The 19,210-nt window shown below is 47.8% G+C and overlaps 2 protein-coding genes across 2 annotated transcripts; one reads left to right on the top strand and one right to left on the bottom strand.

Moving 5' to 3' along the window:
• The first annotated feature begins 5,196 nt into the window (after positions 1-5,196).
• LOC119291335 (40S ribosomal protein S3a) lies at positions 5,197-7,317 on the top strand. Its single transcript, XM_037570083.1, has 6 exons — positions 5,197-5,331; positions 5,452-5,557; positions 6,131-6,268; positions 6,349-6,534; positions 6,633-6,833; positions 6,959-7,317. Exons 1-6 carry the CDS (start codon positions 5,273-5,275, stop codon positions 7,058-7,060), a joined length of 792 nt encoding a protein of 263 aa, XP_037425980.1. The 5' UTR covers positions 5,197-5,272; the 3' UTR covers positions 7,061-7,317.
• Positions 7,318-8,337: 1,020 nt separating this feature from the next.
• Positions 8,338-14,294, bottom strand: LOC119291334 (protein NPGR1-like). Its single transcript, XM_037570082.1, has 6 exons — positions 14,073-14,294; positions 11,917-12,219; positions 11,557-11,833; positions 10,045-11,261; positions 9,814-9,961; positions 8,338-8,970 (listed from the first exon to the last, which is right to left on the bottom strand). Exons 2-6 carry the CDS (start codon positions 12,118-12,120, stop codon positions 8,636-8,638), a joined length of 2,181 nt encoding a protein of 726 aa, XP_037425979.1. The 5' UTR covers positions 12,121-12,219; positions 14,073-14,294; the 3' UTR covers positions 8,338-8,635.
• Between the last annotated feature and the right edge of the window lie 4,916 nt (positions 14,295-19,210).

Here is a 19,210-nt window from a genome sequence, read left to right as displayed (position 1 = left end):
GGCAGCCCAAGGGGGCTGCGCGCCTCCCCCCTTCCCCTAGTCCTATTAGGACTAGGAGAGGTGGCCGGCCACCCCTCTCCCTCTTTCCCCCTTGGGAATCCTAGTTGGAATAGGATTGGGGGGGGGGGGGAGTCCTACTCCCGGTAGGAGTAGGACTCCTCCTGCGCCACCTCCTCCTGGCCGGCGCCTCCTCCCCCCCTTGGCTCCTTTATATACGGAGGCAGGGGCACCTCTAAACACACAAGTTGACACAAGTTGATCCACGTGATCAATTCCTTAGCCGTGTGCGGTGCCCCCTGCCACCATATTCCTCGATAATACTGTAGCGGAGTTTAGGCGAAGCCCTGCTGTTGTAGTTCATCAAGATCGTCACCACGCCGTCGTGCTGACGAAACTCTTCCCCGACACTTTGCTGGATCGGAGTCCGGGGATCGTCATCGAGCTGAACGTGTGCTCGAACTCGGAGGTGCCGTAGTTTCGGTGCTTGATCGGTTGGATCGTGAAGACGTACGACTACTTCCTCTACATCGTGTCATCGCTTCCGCAGTCGGTCTGTGTTGGGTACGTAGACAACACTCTCCTCTCGTTGCTATGCATCACATGATCCTGTGTGCGCGTAGGAAATTTTTTGAAATTACTACGAAACCCAACAGGAAGTGGGTACGGAAGTAATTTTTTACTTCCGCTTTCTCTGCGCCTAGTGTTGCCTGCCTTACGGTAGTACCGTAGGGGCGCGCGGTAGTACCGCTCCGGCGGTTCTACCGCTCGTTGCCCTGTGCAACAGGTCTTCATCTGGCCAGTACTGCACATGCGGGAGTACCGTAACCTGCAGCGGTAGTACCGCAGCCAACCGCGACGGTACCGCAGCTCCGTGCGGTAGTACCGCGTCGTGCGGGCTGAGTGAGGGGATAACGGTTGGATTTCTCCCCACCTATAAAAGAGGGTCTTCTTCCCCTTTGAGACCTAATCTCTTGAGCTCGTGTTCTTTCCCCATTGTTGACCTTCTCCGAGCTTGCTAACTCTCAATCCCTCCATGGATTCTTGCTAGTTTTTGAGGAAAAAGAGAGAGGAGATCTAGATCCACGTTTCCACCAATCACTTTCTCCTCTAAGTGAGGGGAACCCCTTGGATCTAGATCTTGGAGTTCTTCGTGTTCTTCTTTCGTTCTTCCTCTCATTTTCCTCCCTAGCATTAGTTGCTTTGGTGGGATTTGGGAGAGAAGGACTTGGGCACTCCGTGTGCCCTTGCCATTTCATTTGGTGCATCCGTTTGAGTTCTCCACGCGACACGTGGAAGTTACAAGTTGAGAAGCTTATTACTCTTGGGTGCTTGGTGCCCTTGAGCTTATTCCTCTTGGGTGCTTGGGCGCCCTAGACGGTTGGTGGTGTTTGGAGCTCAATCATTGTGGTGTAAAGCTCCGGGCAAGCGTTGGGGTCTCCAATTAGGTTGTGGAGATCGCCCCGAGCAATTTGACGGGTACCGGTGACCGCCCCCAAGGGTTGCCAAAGTGTACGGGTTCGGTGACCGCGCCCAAGGGTCGCCATTTGTACGGGTTCGGTGACCGCCCTCAAGGGCCCCTTAGTGGAATCGCAACATCTTGCATTGTGCGAGGGCGTGAGGAGATTACGGTGGCCCTAGTGGCTTCTTGGGAAGCATTGTGCCTCCACACCGCTCCAAACGGAGATTAGAAGCCGCAAGGGTGTGAACTTCGGGATACATCGTCGTCTCCGCGTGCCTCGGTTATCTCTTACCCGAGCCCTTTACTTATGCACTTTACTTTGTGATAGCCATATTGTTCTTTGCCATATATCTTGCTATCACATAGTTGCTTATCTTGCTTAGCATAAGTTGTTGGTGCACATAGGTGAGCCTAGTTGTTGTAGGTTTTGTGCTTGACAAATTAACCGCTAGGTTTATTCCACATTTGTTCAAGCCTCTACCGTAATTATTTTAAAACGCCTATTCACCCCCCCTCTAGGCGACATCCACGATCTTTCAACATGCAACTGAGTCGAGGCGAGTTGCGTATCGAGAGTGGACATGCAACTAGGTCGTTTGAGTTTCAGGTCAGGCTTGGACATGCAACTTGGTGGGGGCGAGTTGCGTGTCGAGGGTGGAGATGCAACTAGGCCAGTTGAGTTTCGGTTAAGGAGGGGACATGCAATTGGGTCGGTTGAGTTTCGGGTCAGGGGTGGACATGCATCTGGGCCAGGGCGAGTTACGTGTCGAGGGTGAACATGCAACTGGGTCAGTGAATTTCAGGTTATGGATGGACATGCAGCTGAACTTGGGTGAGTTGTGTGTCAAGGGTGGACATACAACTGGGTCAGTTGAGTTTTGGGTCAAGGGTGGACATACAACTAGGTTAGGGCGAGTTGCGTGTCGAGGTGGACATGCAATTGGGTTGATGCGAGTTGCATCTCGAAGGTGGACATGCAACTATATTGGTTGAGTTTTGGGTCACGGGTGGACATGTAACTCAAATACAATTCACTTTGATCAAGTAGCACTCGGGTATAGGATTTTCTGTGAAAACTGGTTCGGTTGAGTTTCGAGTGAAGGGTGGACATGCAACTTGGTCGGGGTGAGTTGTGTGTTGATGGTGAACAAGCAACCGAGTCGGTTGAGTTTCGGGTCAAGGATGGACGAGTAACTAGGTCACGACGAGTTGCGTGTTAGATGAACATGCAACCGGATCAGTTGAGTTTTGGGTCAAAGGTGGGCATGCAACTAGGTCGGGGCAAGTTGCGTTTTGAGAGTGGACATGCATCTGGATCGAGGCTAGTTACGTGTCGAGAATGAACATACAACTAAGCCGGTTGAATTTTGTGTCAAAGGTAAACATGCATCTGGGACAAGCAAGAGGGTGTTGAAGGTGTACATGCAACTGGATAAGGGGAGTTGCATGTCAAAGGTCTAATAATGACTACTTTGTACTAATCAAAACTGAAAACTAAAAGTGAGACAAAATTGAAATACTGAAAATAGATAGTCGAAGACAACTCAACATCCAAAACCAAGAAAAAACAAATGGCTAAAATTCTAAAATTAAAATTGAAAAAGATTCAATGAAAATATGACTAATTTCCAGTTCTACAATGTGCGCAATTAGAAAAACAAAGTCACGCCCTATAAAAAACAATGCACATATACCCACACTGGCGCATACACGCAAGACAATGAAAAAATGGCCACCGACACGACACAGAAAAATGGCCTGAAACGCAAATGCTAGTGTGACATGAGGCACCGTGCACGCGAGCAAGACAATTTTGCACAAATCTTACATGCCTGATGGCGTGGTGGACAACTTTGATATGACATAGCTAAAAATCATATAGATGAGAATTAACAAATCCAAAAAACAAAAAAATGCAAAGAAAATAAAATTTAGAAAACAAAACAAAAAACATGATTTTGAAAACTAATCAATGGGAAAAAGAAACAAGAAACGCCAAATAAAAAAAGAACAAAAATTTGTAAAACCCCCAAAAAAGAAAAGGAGAAAAAACAAAATACAAGTTGGAAGCTTCTAGCCCAAAATCGTTACATGAGAGGTCGCAGGTACGCCTCCTATAAAAGGTCTGACTTTTCAGTTCATTCGTCATGCCACACTTCGTTGCAAAAAGAAAAACCCACAACAACAAGGTGAGCAACACATGCAACCCATATAACCCACAAAACACAAAAATGCCCATGCGAGATGAACACAAAATGCAAACATGGCCCGCCAGGATACAAACACGAGCCCGACAGCAGAGGCAAACCTTTTGCACGAATCTAGCAACAACTAATTGCGTGGCGATGAACTTAGATGTGCAATACTTAATTCTCATTTTAGCTAAAAACCTAATTCTCATATGTGCTTTAGTAAAACTGTATTTTTTTAGACAAGTATTTATTTTTGTCCAGCCCAAGCTCCCCTTGTGCGTCAAAACCTTTGCATGGAGAATTCTAAGAAGAGCTTTAGCTTCAGGGCTTAGGGGATCCAGGTATTCTACTCACATTAAAAAGGAATGTTGCAGGTGCGGCGAGACGGAGACAGACTTGCATTTTTTCTTTACTTGCAATTTCACTAGAGCTATTTGGTTCCTATTTGGTCTTAAGTCTGATGAGTTCAATCATAACTTATATCCTTCTGATGTGATTCAAAGGATTTTATCTTCTCATCATGCTGACTTAGATCTGGATACCAGTTTCACGTTGCTTTGGAATATTTGGAAAGCGAGGAATGATCTTCTTTTTAATAAGAAAAAATGGAGTATTATGCAGGTTATATATGCTACAAACGCTATGCTAAATGCGGAGCTAATGGAGGAGAAGGCGGCGGCTCACATCAACCCTGCAAACAATAATATTTTTCCTTTTCACGTTCAAAATATACAGTTCCAAAATGCAGGTCTTTTGGCGTACAGTGATGCTGCGTACAATCCGGAAATTGCAAAAAAAGAAGCTGGTCTTGGAGTTTTTCTTAGAAATGTTAGTAACAACCATACTGTATTTGTTCAAGCTGCTGCAAAAAATGTTTGCTCTGTTTTGCAGGCTGAAGCTATTGGATTATCACTGTCGGCTGAGGTGGTTAAAGCTCTAGGATGGAATACTGCTATTTTCTTATCTGATTGCAGGAATCTTGTCCAGGTGGCTAAAGCAAGAAACCTTTTAGAGAGTCCACGAGATTGGAGGATAAGACCTATGCTTGCTGAATTTCTTAATCACACTTCTTTTCTTTCATCATGTGAAGTCAGGTCTATACCCAGGAATGGGAATGTCATTGCTCATTCCCTAGCTAAGAAAGCTTTTATGCAAAGAGCTGTCTCTAGTTCTTCAATCTTATGCAGCAAATCTTCTGGATGTAAAGCTCAACAAGCTTTAAACTCTATCTCCTTTCCTTTTGAAAAGTTGATCTCTGTACACTGTTTGGGTTGCAAATAAATAAAATCAAGGGCACTCTTTGAGGGCCAAAAAAAAAAGCTCCCCTCGTGCGTGGCAGGCAACCAAAAGAAGAGACGGGCTGAGCCCATGCCATACACTGTTGGGCCGAGCGGAGTTAGAAGCTTCAACGCAATCTCTCCGAAGAGCCCACATGGGCTTCCCCGCATCCCATCCGTCCATCCACCCGGCATCCTCGCGACCGCACGATGGAATGGAAACCCTCGAAGCGCACTATATATACCTCTCGCCTGTGTAGGGTTTCTACCCCTCGCGCCCCAGAAGCCCCGACGCTCAAGCCCCCAGACGCCGCAGCGCCGCCACTCCACCCGCAGCGGCAACCATGGCGGTCGGCAAGAACAAGCGCATCTCCAAGGGGAGGAAGGGTAGCAAGAAGAAGGCGTGAGTGCCTCCCCCACCCCGCTCATCCTCTGCACCATCGTGATCTGGGATCTGTTTCTTCTTCTCCTCATTCGTCATGTGCTGATGCGGTTTCTTGCCTGGTTTCTCGTGGTTTTGCAGCGTCGATCCGTTCACCAAGAAGCAGTGGTATGACATCAAGGCGCCGCTGCTGTTCACCAGCCGCAACGTCGGCAAGACCCTCGTGTCCAGGACACAGGGTACCAAGGTATGCTCTCCCCGGCATTGCATCTGCCCTTGCGGTGTTTGTCACTTCCATTGATGTCTTCTGTCCCAGGGATTAGCTGTTTAGTAGTCTGCCTGGTCTCATATATGCGATTGTGATCTATTTAGTCCTGTTGGCATGAAACGGATTCAACCTTTTTCTCAAGGTTGCCTTGTTGTGTTAAGAGCTGAAGGACATGATAGACTAGAATGCAATCGCTATTATTACCCTGCTGATAATTGATGTTACTTCAGATTTACTATTTTGTCTTACATATGTTCTCAGTGCTGTAATTTGTATATGAAACGATATCATGCATCTTGTTTCACTCTTGCACAATTTATGTGTTGTTATGGCCCACTTGTTTTAAAGCTAGCACTGCGTCTGTTGATTAGAATCAGTAGCTCAGCATAAGTACTGTCAGTCGTTTGTGTTTTGTCCAACTGTGTGTCTATGTTGTAGCTCTTGTTATCCCTAGGCCTTTTGATTTTACATTCATTTAGCAACGTGTTTAATGCTTGCGTTTGTAGAGATTATAACAGTATTAGCTGACTGCACATTTCATTTTTGTTTTAGATTGCCTCAGAGGGTCTGAAGCACAGGGTGTTTGAAGTATCTCTAGCTGATCTTCAGAACGACGAGGACCAGGCCTACAGGAAGATCAGACTCCGTGCTGAGGATGTGCAAGGGATGAATGTCCTCACCAACTTCTGGGTAATGATTTCTCTGGCATTGCCTTTAACATGATGTTATATTGTGTTTTTGCTTTGCTAACCTGTTCCTCCTCTTGCCAGGGCATGGACTTCACCACTGACAAGCTCAGGTCCCTTGTGAGGAAGTGGCAGACACTCATTGAGGCTCATGTGGATGTGAAGACAACTGACAACTACATGCTTCGCATGTTCGCCATTGGCTTCACCAAGAGACGCCCGAACCAGGTGAAGCGCACTTGCTATGCCCAAGCAAGTCAGATCAGACAGGTAAATTAGTCCTCCTCCTTTTGTATCTTTGTATGGATAATGTTTTGGTTATCATTGAGGTGATTGTTAACAACTCTATCTGTGTTTCTTGCTTGTAGATCCGCCGCAAGATGGTTGAGATCATGGTCAACCAAGCTGCAAGCTGTGACTTGAAGGAGCTTGTGAACAAGTTCATCCCTGAGGTGATCGGAAAGGAGATTGAGAAGGCCACCTCAAGCATCTTCCCCCTCCAGAACGTGTACGTCCGCAAGGTGAAGATCCTGAAGGCCCCCAAGTTCGACCTGGGGAAGCTCATGGAGGTAATTGTCTCATGGCACAACCATGTCTACTGAATATAGTGTTAGCTGGGCATTAGATAATATTGTTAATTGTTTGTTCTCCATGTCTACTGAAGTTCTAATGTGACACATGTTGCCTGTTCCAGGTTCACGGTGACTACAAGGAGGATGTTGGTGTGAAGCTTGACAGGCCTGCTGATGGGGACGAGGTCATTCCTGGTGCGGAGGAGGTTGCTGCTGCTGAGTAGAGAATAGAAGTCGCTATTTTGCTGCTTCATATCTAGAAGATGATATATGTGCCACCTGGGTGTCGTGAACTTTGTAGTCAGTTTTGATGGCTGATTTCTTGAGTACTTGTGTCGACATTCCTAGCCAGCGTTCAGCTATCTTATTTTGTTCGTGTTACTTTTCTGGATGGAGGTTATGAGTTGAAACTAAATATTTAGTTTATTCCTGCCGGTGTGTTTTTATGTTTGAATAGAACTTATGCTGTGTTGTTTTGTTAGTTGTATCTCAGTACCAACTTTTTGTTCGCGTGCATACGCGATGTTTGCAGCTTGTATGTAATGGCTACAGCTTCTCCTAGCCAAGGTAGTACTCCGTCTTGAATTGCTTGTAGAAGTGACGGGAAACAGCCAATTTGGCGTTCATATTGAGTCTCATGCGGCTTTCCATATTAAATGGATAAAATCATGTAGCGACATGTAATTTGGGATGGATCCACCTCCGCCACAAGTAATTTGGGACGGAGGGAGTATTATATTGTGACAAGGGTTCCAAAACTGCTGTTGCATCAGCAGGTAATTTTGAAGAGATCAAACTGGTAAGCTGCAATGAAGAAAATATTGTTGGCATTATCAAAGTTTCAATGAAGTGGCAGTACTGACTTAAAGAGTGGAAATCTCTACTCCTTTGAAGGTGAAGTACTTCATGTGGCTAGTTTTGAATATTGAGTAAACGTCACTGGGATACTGATTGTAAACTCTGGTAAGATGGGAGACATCACAAAACATTCTCTTCACTTGTCCACTGCCCATTCAGTGTGGTGCATATCCTTTGCTTGGATAATTTCACTCACCAGTCTATCATGATCGTCTTCCTTCCATTTCCTGAACTGAACAGATCCAAGCCTAAACCTCCACTGCTTCCATCACTTCACAGAGCAGGTTTTGTTTTAAAACTTCGGGTTAAGTGCAGAAAACCAATGTAATGTTCCTCAAAGAAAAGCTGGAGATATTCCTATCTGAAATCCCAAGTACTACTACATCAACTACTGCTTTAACAGTAAAAATCAGGGTCGGCGCCAATAGAGGGCGGTTGCACTGATCTTTATGGATGCAGTCATGTAAAAAAGTCGGCATTTTCATCTAATGGCGGGAATGCTATTTTCGTTTAGAAAGAGACCATGGTTTGGTATTTTAGTTCTAGGACTGGATTTCATTGATTTCTGAGATTTTCACATTAGTGTAGTGGAAACCTTTTCCCTGTGAGATGGAAACAGATTCTTCGAGCAATGGAAACTCACTCTACCAAGCATATCTCTTTCATTTATGTTCTTCCAATAGAACAAAACTGAATGTGCAGCACAGGGAGTTGCAACATTAACAGAAATACCTACACTCACATAATTTACCATAACTGCTCATCCACAAAACAAAATTGGTAAAGGATGTCCATCTAAGGAAATGGGTATACTACATTCACATAATTTACTGGTTGGAGAGCCAAGGATGCAATGAGATTTCTACAGCAAAACCTGTGCTATTTGGCAAGGCAATGTTTACTTTCTTTTCCTTTTTGATATCTGGCAAGGCGACGAGTTCCTACTGCAGCAAGATGGGCAGTTGCTCGGAGAAATCCTGAATAGGTGACAACTCTAGGAGCTCGTAAGCTGCCTGGAAGCAGTCAGCGGCCTCAAGCACCGATCCTTCAGATTTCAGGACGAGTCCGAGCCCCATCCAGGCTTGATGGTTTGTTGGCTCTAAGCGGGTGGCGCTGCGAAGGAAAGTTCTCGCGATTGACGATGATTTCGCTCCAAGAGTTCTTAGAATGCTTGCCATAGAAACCATGCTAGGGACATAGTCTGGATTGATGGAGAGGGATAATGAGAATGCCTCGAGGGCTTCTTGGTGCAAGGACTGGGCCTCCAATATCAGGCCTGGAAAAGCACACATGTTAGCGCTTCTGAAAATCATAGAGCAGAATGAACAACAGCAAGTGTAGCAATTGATCCACAATATGAAAATGACAATAGCAAATCTAACACAAACATGCCTTTGGCTACCCATTCAGATATCTGGGGTCACCGTTACTTTTTGTAGTTGCTCCTGACATGCAATATCATTATGTCCGTTACCCGCAAATATGTAAACAACGTTTAATTGATCGATAGTGAATTATAGCACTAAGCCAACAGAGTTTCAGGGACAAATCAAATCTCCTTAACGTCCACTCATCTTTGCTGTTGCTGACAATTTCTTGATGTCAAGTGAAAACAAATACCATTACTTAAGCACATGCAGGTAATATCAACCTCAATTGTATGACCGAGCCAGAACTCGAAGATGATAGCAAATAAATACAATGTTCTTTTGGAAATCTTAATATCTGCACATAGCTAGATTAATACTTCAACCATCATCAAGAATCTGGTGATCGTCATGTAACATGTACATCCGAGGGCTGACAAAGTTGGTGTTCCTAGCTTGTTCTATTATAGCCTGTACAGTATGTACTTGCTTGAGGTTGTTTTGGCCAAAAATAATTTGTCCTGATATTATTCGGAGTGGTAAGGTTTAGAGGTTAAAAGCCAGCACACAGTTTTGGTAAAGGCCGGGTATGGGTGTAAGTACCAACTCCAATGCTTACTAACTAATTCAGAGTAATTTTTTTATGTTAGGCATGTAACTTACTAGAATGACGGTAAGCATCAGAACCAGGCCTCATGTGGAGCACAATTAGCCACAAACGACAGCATAGTCAAGGTTGTAAGAATATTTACCTTTGACATGCCAGCACTTTGGAGATAAGAAATCGATGGATTTTGCTTTGTCAAGGCAGATGTTTGAGTCATTCCATGCTTCAAGCTTTGTGTATATTGATGCCAAATCTAACCATGCTTCCATCTCTAACTTATGCAGGGATTTAACCTGTGTAGGCCAAGTGGATATTAAAGAAAGTAGACACATGCTATCATCATTTGAGTTTCGGTAAGAAATGTAAGTGGTCGTACCTTATCATAAGGGGTCAATTTCCAGATTTCCTTCTTTGCTTGAATGATTGCAAGCAAAATCCTAAAAGATTCTACAGCAGACTTGAATTGTCCACGGGAGGACTGAATTAGTGCTTTTAGCCTCAAAATACCCATTTGATCCTCTTGCTCAGCCTCATCTAGTGCAATATCAGCTACTGATTCAGCTTCTTCCAAATTCTGCTGTGCAGATAACACTAGAATCAACAGCTTCCAGGTACTCACTGAACTTCCTGTCACCATTTCGAGACATTCCGCTGCACTTTCAATGGCTGCATTCAGTTTGCGCTGCATTGCATTTTCCCAAGCAAGGCTGTACAGTATTTCAGGATTATACTTCGACGTTGCCGCAGCATCCTGCAACAGCCTCAGTGCATCATCTTGCAATCTCATTTTTTCTGTGTGAGAAGTGGACGACCTAGCAAAAGGTCCATAACAAACACCAAGGAAATGATTCACAGCACTGATGAAATGCATATCATGACTTCTGAATGACTCCCTGGCTTTATTTGCAAATTTTATTCCTTCAGAAGCATGCTTTGGGTTCTTACAACATAGTTTGGCTCCTAGAAGAAGAGATGGAATATGAGGTTTCCCCTTCCTTTGTAACACACGGAAACCATTCCTTATGATGTTTAAGGCACTATCATCCATGCCAGCTGCACTGTAGCAAAGCGCGAGAACGTACCATCTTTCTGATCTGCCATAGGTTCCGGGTAACAACATCTCTAGATGCCTGGCCAAGACTTCATAATGACCAGACAATGACAGTGCGTACATCAAATGGTTCACGAGATCAGGATCCCACTTTATTTCTTGGAAGGCTAGCTTTCTGATAAGTACAAACAGCAGCAAAATTGCTTCCTCGATGTTGTTCTCCGGGGTTGCCAAGTTCTGTTGCTGACTGAACTCTTGAGGAGACTTCACTTCAATACCACAGTACAGTAGAGTCACCGCTAAGTCTTTTTGTAAGTTGGCGGACCTTTGAGAATCCAAATTCCAGGGCCTTGCAAGAGCTCTCCGATATGCAGTTATGGCCTCCTCAAAACAACCACTTTTCATCCATAGGTTAGGAAGATATTCGAGAGCCGAGTGGAACATGTCTATCAACTTACAGTCTTCGGAAGTACCTTCAGGAACACCATTCGGCCATGCAGACTCTACAATATCTATGATGGTTCTGCATTCTTCTGCAGCATCTGTCATGTAAAGGCAACATTAAATCAAAGAGAAACTCAGATTGGATGTTGCAGAGATTTTAACTGAGGCATATGCATATAACTTGTATGATGGACAAAGAAATATAATATGGCCTTATCCAATGCAATTACATAGGTTTCTGTTTCTGTTTAATCCTATGAAATACTAGGAAACAAAGCCCTCATACATTACACTTTTATTTTGGCAAAGCTTCTAAAACTACTACGGCAATTTCAGATGGTGATGCTAAAGTACAATGCAAGAAATCACATAGATAAGAACTTCAGTCAGTACCTGTCACTCTACCAAGTCTTTCCAAAGATCTCGCTTTAAGCAATATGGCTTCCAGAAGCAAACTTACAGAATGCATTGACATATGCACTAGCATTCCATTCACTTGTGAGGTTTTCCTTCTTGAAGAACGTGGAGAAACTTTAGGCTTGGCACTTTCAGTAACAGCACTGGTCATTCGTGGTTTGAGGCTTCTTATATCAATGCCCTGAAGGACTTGCAATGCCGCATCAAAGTTTCCTCTCTGATACTCCAGTCTACCCAGCAATGCCCGGGCCTCCTGTTACATAATCAGATAGATCCAACAGTGAGCAAATCAGCAATGTAATCATCTTCCTTGAAGAGAGAAGGATTCAGGCAAACCTCATAATTTAGCGAAAGAGTCTCTCTTAAGTCCGATTCCACTTCATTCACTTGGCTATCATCAGGCGTTGCTTCTCGTTTTCCTGGTCTCGAACAAGAACCACTTGCCGAGAAATCCCGTGTTGCGAGAGATTCCGGTGATCGGGGCATCTCTTCAAACTTCGATTGGTCCCCGCTGCACGTGCATAACATGATTGCAGCCATTTGCCCCCCGTGGGTAATTTTACTTAACCTGAATTAAAAAATGTAAGTTATCCTCTCTCTTAGGATCTTCCCTGAGGCCAATGGTATAGATCACAGAACCTGGCAAGAAAAAATGAATGATGCTCAGTACACATTGTAATAAGGTTGCACTAGTTGGGGAACTAATCACATGAGCAAGCATATAGCAAGTTAGCTACAAATGACAGTAACACATCAAGACAAACTAAATCTTGAAATATATGTGAAGCTAGGAAGAATTCCCTTTCCAGCTAAAATTATCAAATCATCTACGAAAAAGTTTCACTTCTCGGGTGTTTACAAATCAGACAACATTGGTAACAAGGACTGGATTAGTGTTAGCAACTTCTTGAAGCCTCATTCAGAGTTACAGACATAGAACAATTATACAGGACTGGATATACAAAACAAGTAATCAGCAGGGCAAATATTCAGTGAGCCAACAGGAAGGCATATGCATGCTTGAGGAAGACAGCTGCAAATGTGAGCTCCCAGGAAGACCACGAGTCCAAAACCTCGTGTCCTACAAATGTCAGCAAGGACGTAGCGTCACCGAATTCCTACTGGCAGCAACTGAGCAATGCCACCACCCATCACGCATTACATGCATTGGTTCCCTCATAATCCATAAAGTATCCCTGATTCGTAAAGTTCCTGCTTCAGGAAGAAGCAGCAAACGAAAAATAATTTCAGCAGTTCCTCCCACAATCCTGAGAAGAGCTGTATGGTGGTGCCAGGAAAGAAGCAGCTCACAGTGGAATTAAACCTGTATAAACACACACGCACATGAAAGTACCAACTGAAACCCAATGACATTCTCCTTATGCCCTCCTTGGCTGAAGCAACGAACTCTCACATTATACCAGTGTAACACATGAGCACAACATGTAGTGAGTTAGCTACAAATGAAAGCAACACACAAAGACAATCCAAATCTTGGAATCTACATGAAGCAAGGCTTAGCCATTCCCTTTCCATCTCAAACTATCAAATCATTCTCCGAACAATCTTTTCTTCTTGGGTAAACACGGCGAATCAGAAAACATAAGCAACTACATGGTTTAGTGCTAGCAACTTCCTGAAGCTAGCAGTAAGGCCTGTTCAGAGTTACAGACATAGAACAATTCTACCGAACTGGATCTACCAAACATGCAATCAACAGGGCAAATATTGAGTAAACCAACAGGAAGCCCCACAAATATTTCAGGAAGACAGTTGCAAATGTGAGCTCCCAGAAAGACCACTAGTCTAGAACCTAATCTCCTACAAATGCCACTACCATTTTCAGCTAGAACGCAGCGACACCGAAATTCTACTAGCAGCAACTGAACAATGCCACCACCCATTACGCACTGCATACAACTGGTGCTCTCATAATCCACAAAGTACACCTTATAATGTTCCTGCTTCGGGAAGGGACGGCAAACGAAAGCAGAAATTCAGCAATCGCTCCCACATTCCCGAGAACGAGAAGTGTAGGTAAAATTGATTTCTCGAACCTCACTGCTACGATAAGAATACAACTAACGCGGTGGTTTCTGCCAGCAAAGCGGCAGCAACCCAGAGTGAAATTAAACCTGTATAAACACGCAGACACACACGCACGCCAAATTACCAACTGAAACCCCATACGCCCTCCTTGATTGAATCAACCAACTCTCACATTCATCCAACCGATTCACATTCTACGCAACGGAGCAGAGCTTCACCCGAGAATTCCACCCCGAGAAACCAACACAAGGCGCCGATCCTGCTTCCATTCCCCCACCCCGCAAAACTGACGAACCGCAACAGACACAGCCGCAAGCCCGTAACCAACCTCAACGACGCCCACGGAACGGAGGCGGCGCACCGTCAAGCAGGTGGCGCGCAGCAGGGGAGCGAAGGCACGGAGGAAAATAATTGGGAAGGAGGAGGGAGGAAGCAGCCCGTACCGTGAAGCGCGCGCGCGTTGCGGCGAGGAGGATCGTCGTGCGCGGTGCGACCCACGGAAGAGGAGGCGGCGGCGGCCGAGAGCGCAGAGGAATCCGCGGGGAGCAGAGCAGGTAGATTGGAGAATGATGGCGATGCGAGGAGGATCTCTCTCTGCGCGCGCCGCGCCGCGCTGCACACCCAGAGGAGAGGGGAGGTGAGCTCTCGCTTCTCTTGTGTCGTTGGAAGGCAGGAGAAGGGAGGGGTCCGCCCGCCCTTTTTACCATTTTACCCCCGTGCCTTGTCCTCTGTACCTTCCCTACACGTCAGCCCGCCCGGCCCGGTGCGTCATACCCGAGGTCCAAACTGACTGACTGCCCGAGGTAAATCTAGGCGAAAGCTGTGTGAATTTATCTCGGCCTCGTCGATGGAAATGGTAAACTAATCATCATCATCAGATTAGCAAAATGAGCGTGCCCAGCAAACTAATCATCCTCAAATTAGCAAACGAGCATCTTAATTTAATTAGAGCAACCCCAACGGGAGACCCATTTTATGCGTTTGGTCATTCGGACATAAAAATTGACCCAACGGGGCAACCCAAACGGACAGAGCGTCCGCCTGCAATCCGCATGCTGTCCGTCCCAACTCAATCTGGGCCCAAATTTGAGGCACAAATGGGTCCACGACGGACAAAAGCGAACGCTCGCGTCGCTCGCTCTGGTCCGCTCCTGTCCTCTCGTGTCCGGTCTGGTCCCACCTTTCAGCGACCCAGCTGCAACTACCGTGACTAGCACGCCGGCGCAAGCTGCGGCTGCGACGCGGGAGGAAGGCTGCGGTTGCGGCGGGGCGGGCGGCTGGCGGTGCAGGCGTGTCTGGAGGAGGCAGCGGCTGGCGGTGCAGGCGTGTCTGGAGGAGGCAGCGGCTGCGGCAGGGCGGCCGACCGGCCGCTCGCCGCATTTAGAGAAGGCAGCGGCTGCGCCGGGGCGGGCGGCAGGGAGTGCAGGCCGCATTTGGACGAGGCAGCGGCTACAGCGGGGTAGGCGGCCGGTAGTGCCGACAGTGCAGGTCGCGGCGGCACGGAAGGAACGCGGCGACGACGGAGGAACACAATGGCACGGGAAGAAAGCTCCACACCGGCAGCCTCGCGACGGCTATGGAGGAACACGACAGCGCGGGCAGAACGAGTGCGCACGGGGAGGCGAGCTCGAGCTCTGCTGCGAAGACGGACGTGCTTGCGAGCGGGACAGGATGGATTTTTCGGCATCGTGCGTTGGGTACATCTACGGGCTGAGAGTGTGCACCTCATATCCCCGCTAGGCGGACAGACGATCTAAACGGACAAAAAACGGGCATATAATCTGTGTCCGTTTGGGTCACCCGTTCCGTTGGAGTTGCTCTTAATGCCCAGGCTGGACACAAAATGAAGATCGACAGCAGTACTACTACTAGTACCTTCAGGTAGTTAATGAATGGGATCATAGGACGGACGTATTAAATGGCCTCCTTTCCGCGCTGCCATGGGAAAGGAAGGGAAGGACCCGGAAGAGCAGAGCAGAGCAGGCGTGGCGTGCCTGCTGTGCTGCGCTTTGTTGACAAAGGAAGCCGGCGAAGCTGAGCGTGGCAGTGATCGCTGCCATGATTCAGCGGCTCCAACTCCGATGACTACATTGCTAGGCCTTGACATTTTCGACCCCTTCCACATCTGCCTCCCCTCCCTGCTAGCTGCCACTCGCCTCGCCACAACCAACCCAACCCAGCCAGCCAGCGGTACTACTACTGCTACCGCTAGTACAGAGTGTTACTATAGACAGACAGCGAAAGTGACAGCGAGTGAGGAGATGATGACGACGGCTTCTACTGGCCTCGATCGGCCCTCGCACCACTGCAGCTGCAATCTTGTCACGTTCCTTCTCTGAGACTCTCGGCGTGTTCTTTAGCCTGTGGTAATAATAATGGCCACCCTGCGGATCATGTAAAACACCCTTCTCTGAGAGTTACTGGTCGACATGGGACGCATGCCGCATTGCAAAACACATGCAAGTATGCTGGTGTACCAAGGAGGGAATCGTGGTTGGAAGAATCCTATGTAAGCCCGAGAAACATGTGTCCTCATCTCTTGGCCTGGCTGGCTGGCTGGCTGGCTGCCTGGTGAGGAAGTAGAATCTTTCTTGTTAGGAGCAGTGTCTTGCCTTGTCATTTAGGGCGATCTTCGGCGCCGCGGTACATTACATAATAAATGGCGAGAACTGGGCACTGGTGGTTTACGGGTTGGTGGTTCTGTTAGACTATGTATAGCTTATGTATCTATGTACGTATATGGTACATATTGTAACACAACCATTATATATAATGAGATAAGCCACCCCTAGAGGGTTGTGCTGGTTCCCCAAAACTTATTGTCTTACATGGTATCACGCTAGGTTACGACCGCTTCCGCTTCTAAACCCTAATACCCGCACCGCCGCCGCAGCCGCCGCCGCCTTCACCGCCGCCGCCGCGCCACCGATCGCGCCACCGCCATGTCGAGCGCCGCCACCACCGGTTCCACTGTTGCGGGCTTTCTCCCGGCCTCTCTTGCGGCTCTGCTCAACCTCCCGCTCGATGCCGTCTCTGTTCCGGCTCCGATCGGGACAAGGAGCATCGGCTCCGTCTTTTCCACGCCGCCGGCGCCCTCGCTTGGGCGTGACCTCGTGGTCCACACCGCGGCGCCGCCGTCCGCTGCGGACTCCGCAGACGTCGTCCCGCCGCTCCTGCCGCAAGCGGATCACACTGCCCCGCTGGCGGGGTTGGCGGCGTCCGCCCCGGCCGCGGGCCTTGCGGCGTCCGCACCGGCCGCGAGCTTTACGGCGCCCGCCCTGGCTGCGGTCCCGCCTCCTCCCGCATCGGCTTCGGTGCCTCCGGCTGCCTCCATGGTGTTTGCACCCCAGGCAGCCTCCTCGATGGGATTGTCTTCGCCGCCGCCGTTTCACTTCGGTCATCTCATCACCATCAAGCTCTCCGCCGACAACTACATCTTCTGGCGTGCGCAGGTTCTCCCGCTCTTGGGGAGTCACTATCTGCTAGGCTACGTCGACGGATCGCTTCCCTGCCCACCCGCGCTGGTAGACAGCGTGCACGGTCCGGTTTACAATCCGGCCCATCGCGTCTGGACGGGGCAGGACCAGGCGAACCTCTCCTCCATCCAGGGGTCGCTCTCGCCGGCAGTTGCCGGCCTTGTTGTCTTCGCGAAGACGTCTCATGAGGCCTGGACCATCCTTGAGCGCACCTTTGCAGCGCAGTCCCAGGCTCGTGTCTCTGCACTCCGTCGTCAGCTTGGAGAGTGTCAGAAGCTTGACTCCACTGCCACTGAGTTCTACAACAAGGTCAAGGGCCTCGCCGACACATTGGCCTCCATTGGACAGCCCCTCACCGACTCCGAGTTCAACTCGTTTATTGTCAATGGTCTTGATGAGGAGTATGATGCCTTAGTCGAGATCATCAACAAGCGGGGCAACTCGACACCCATGCTGGCACACGAGGTTTTCTCTCGGCTCCTTCTCACTGAGAAACGGGTCGAGACTCGCCGCGCCAGGGGCACTGGCTCCCTCTCGGCCAACGCCGCCACCAAGGGTGGCCTCTCTTCTTCATCACCCCGGTCTCCCTTGGGGCTGCCACCGTCGCCCGCCTCGGCCCCCCCACCTACTGCGACCTTACCGGGGGCTGGCGGTCCACGTGTGTGTCAGCTTTGTGGCCGCGATGGGCACTGGGCCTCCAAGTGTCATAAGCGCTTCCAGCGAAGCTTCCTTGGTCTTGGCAATGACGGCAAAGATACACGCAACAATGCCCGTCAGGTCGCCATGGCTGATCGTCCCGCGCCGCAGAAGCAACAGGGACACACTCAGTCCTACTCCATCGATCCACACTGGTACATGGACTCTGGGGCGACAGAGCATCTAACCAGCGAGATGGGGAAGCTTCACACTCGTGAACCCTATCATAGCTCCGACAAGATCCACACCGCCAATGGAGCAGGTATGCACATCTCTCATATTGGTCAAGCATCTCTTCTCACTAGACATGCCAATAGGAGTCTTCAGCTTCGCAATGTTCTTCGAGTTCCATCTGTGACCCGTAATCTTCTTTCAGTTCCTAAACTCACACGTGATAATAATGTGCTTTGTGAATTTCACCCTTTTGATCTTTTTATTAAGGATCGGGGCACGAGGGACATTCTTCTTAGTGGGCGGTTGTGCCAGGGCCTCTACCGTCTGGAGCATCCTGGTGTCGCTCGTGTTTTCAGTGGAGTTCGGGTCTCTCCGTCACAGTGGCATGCTCGTCTTGGTCACCCGGCCACACCTATTGTCCGTCATATTTTGCATCGTCATGAGCTTCCTAGTTTGTCTAGTCATAAAGATGTAGCAGTGTGTGATGCTTGTCAGCAGGGGAAGAGTCATCAACTTCCTTTTTCGGAGTCCAGTCGTGAGGTGAAACATCCTTTAGAACTTGTGTTTTCAGATGTATGGGGTCCTGCTCAGACTTCTGTCAGTGGTCATAATTACTATATCAGTTTCGTTGATGCTTATAGTCGCTTTACCTGGCTTTACCTTATTAAACGCAAATCTGATGTGTTTGATATTTTTGTTCAGTTTCAAAAACATGTTGAACGTCTTCTCAAGCACAAAATTGTTCATGTCCAGTCAGACTGGGGGGGCGAGTATCGCAACCTCAACTCTTTCTTTCAGTCGCTTGGGATAGCTCATCGTTTAGCATGTCCACATACACATCAGCAGAATGGTTCAGTCGAACATAAGCATCGTCATATTGTTGAAGCTGGTCTTACTCTTTTGGCCCATGCATCTGTTCCGTTTCGGTTTTGGAGTGATGCTTTCACCACTGCATGCTTTCTCATCAACCGTACTCCTACTCGTGTTTTAAACATGAAGACTCCCATTGAGGTTCTCCTTAATGAACAACCTGATTATACCTTTCTCAAGGTATTTGGGTGTGCTTGCTGGCCGCATCTTCGTCCATATAACAAGCGCAAGCTTGAGTTTCGTTCTAAGAAGTGTGTTTTTCTTGGCTATAGCTCTCTTCATAAAGGTTACAAATGTCTTCATGTTCCCACTAATCGTGTCTATATATCTCGGGACGTCGTGTTTGATGAGCATGTTTTTCCCTT

Source organism: Triticum dicoccoides, chromosome 4B (genome assembly GCF_002162155.2).
Source record: "Triticum dicoccoides isolate Atlit2015 ecotype Zavitan chromosome 4B, WEW_v2.0, whole genome shotgun sequence".
NCBI lineage: Eukaryota > Viridiplantae > Streptophyta > Magnoliopsida > Poales > Poaceae > Triticum > Triticum dicoccoides.
Note: the sequence above shows the minus strand (reverse complement) of the source record. Positions and strands in the feature narration are given on the sequence as shown.